The 1,190-nt window shown below is 38.2% G+C and overlaps 1 protein-coding gene across 1 annotated transcript; it reads left to right on the top strand.

Moving 5' to 3' along the window:
• Positions 1–998: 998 nt before the first annotated feature.
• Positions 999–1,190, top strand: LOAG_13034 (hypothetical protein; the record flags this gene model as incomplete). The annotated part of the gene is made up of 1 exon (XM_003148545.2): positions 999–1,190. The coding sequence occupies one exon, from the start codon at positions 999–1,001 to the stop codon at positions 1,188–1,190; it is 192 nt and encodes a 63-aa protein (XP_003148593.2).

Here is a 1,190-nt window from a genome sequence, read left to right as displayed (position 1 = left end):
AATAACAACAATAATATATATATATAGTATATATATATATATATATATAAGACAAATTCAAACAAATAATCAATTGAGATAAAAATAGAAAACAATTTACATGCCCAAGGTGGATATGAGAGAGTGTTAGACAATGACGTGTAGCGAAATATTTTTGCTAAGAATTTTGGAGATACATGAAAATGATAGATGAAGTGGCGGAATTCCTGACGGAATCACAGCCTCCTTCCCGCGCGGAACAAGTAATCACAGCAGTAAAAGGTCGGACTTTTCCAATCGGTAACCCAGTCAATTAGTCATCCCGCGCAAAAGAAAACTCCAAGACAAGCAACATTCCGATAATTCGTGATAAGAGTCTTATGAATGTTGTAGCACAAAAGTTACCCACTCATCCATCACTTTACACGCTCATATCTTCTAATAAGTGGAAGGAGGTAGAGAGTCTTTGCTGACAGATGTACCACCAACCTGTGTGTTCTGTCATTACTCTCTTGATTTTCTTCACTTAGTCAGTCTACTCAACAGTTTGTTATGACTATGGGTAGATTGCCCGTGACCACCGACAGATTACCCGTTTTTATGGGTAAGACTTTCCGTGATGTACGCTATATTATACATTGGGATTTACATCACGTGTGTATTTGATGCATTCGTTAACACTACTCATATACATAAACGTTACATAAACGTCTTTCCCATGGATGACCCCCTTTCGCGGGGGAGAAGCGCTTGAGAACAAGCTATACTAGCAATTGCCTCCGGTACGATCTCCCATACCAGACAGATCATAACTGAAAGGTAAAAGAAAGTATGTCCACTGGACAGGACGAGTTCGCTAATCTCCCAGCAATCATCCTAAAGCGAAGGAAAATTCTAACTCCAAATGCGGGCAAATTGAGTCTATAAGGTCATCCATCTACGGGAAAGATAACGTAATAGAACCATCATCCTAAATTCTCCGTTATTTAGTAGATAAACCTTAGGAGTAAAGGTTGGAGATGATAGTTTCGCTCAATTGCGCAGGCTTCAAGGATACATCCACATTCGTAGCGTTTGCATTAAACGTGATGGATAGAACCTTTCCCAAATCAACGTTCATAAAGTCTAGTCATGATGATGATGATGATGATGATGATGATAATGATAATGATAATGATGATAATGATGATATCATCATAAATGTAGCATAA

The sequence above is a fragment of the Loa loa genome (genome assembly GCF_000183805.2).
Source record: "Loa loa unplaced genomic scaffold supercont3.139, whole genome shotgun sequence".
Lineage (NCBI taxonomy): Eukaryota > Metazoa > Nematoda > Chromadorea > Rhabditida > Onchocercidae > Loa > Loa loa.
The sequence above is the reverse complement of the archived record's forward strand: the minus strand, read 5'-3'. Positions and strand labels throughout refer to the sequence as shown.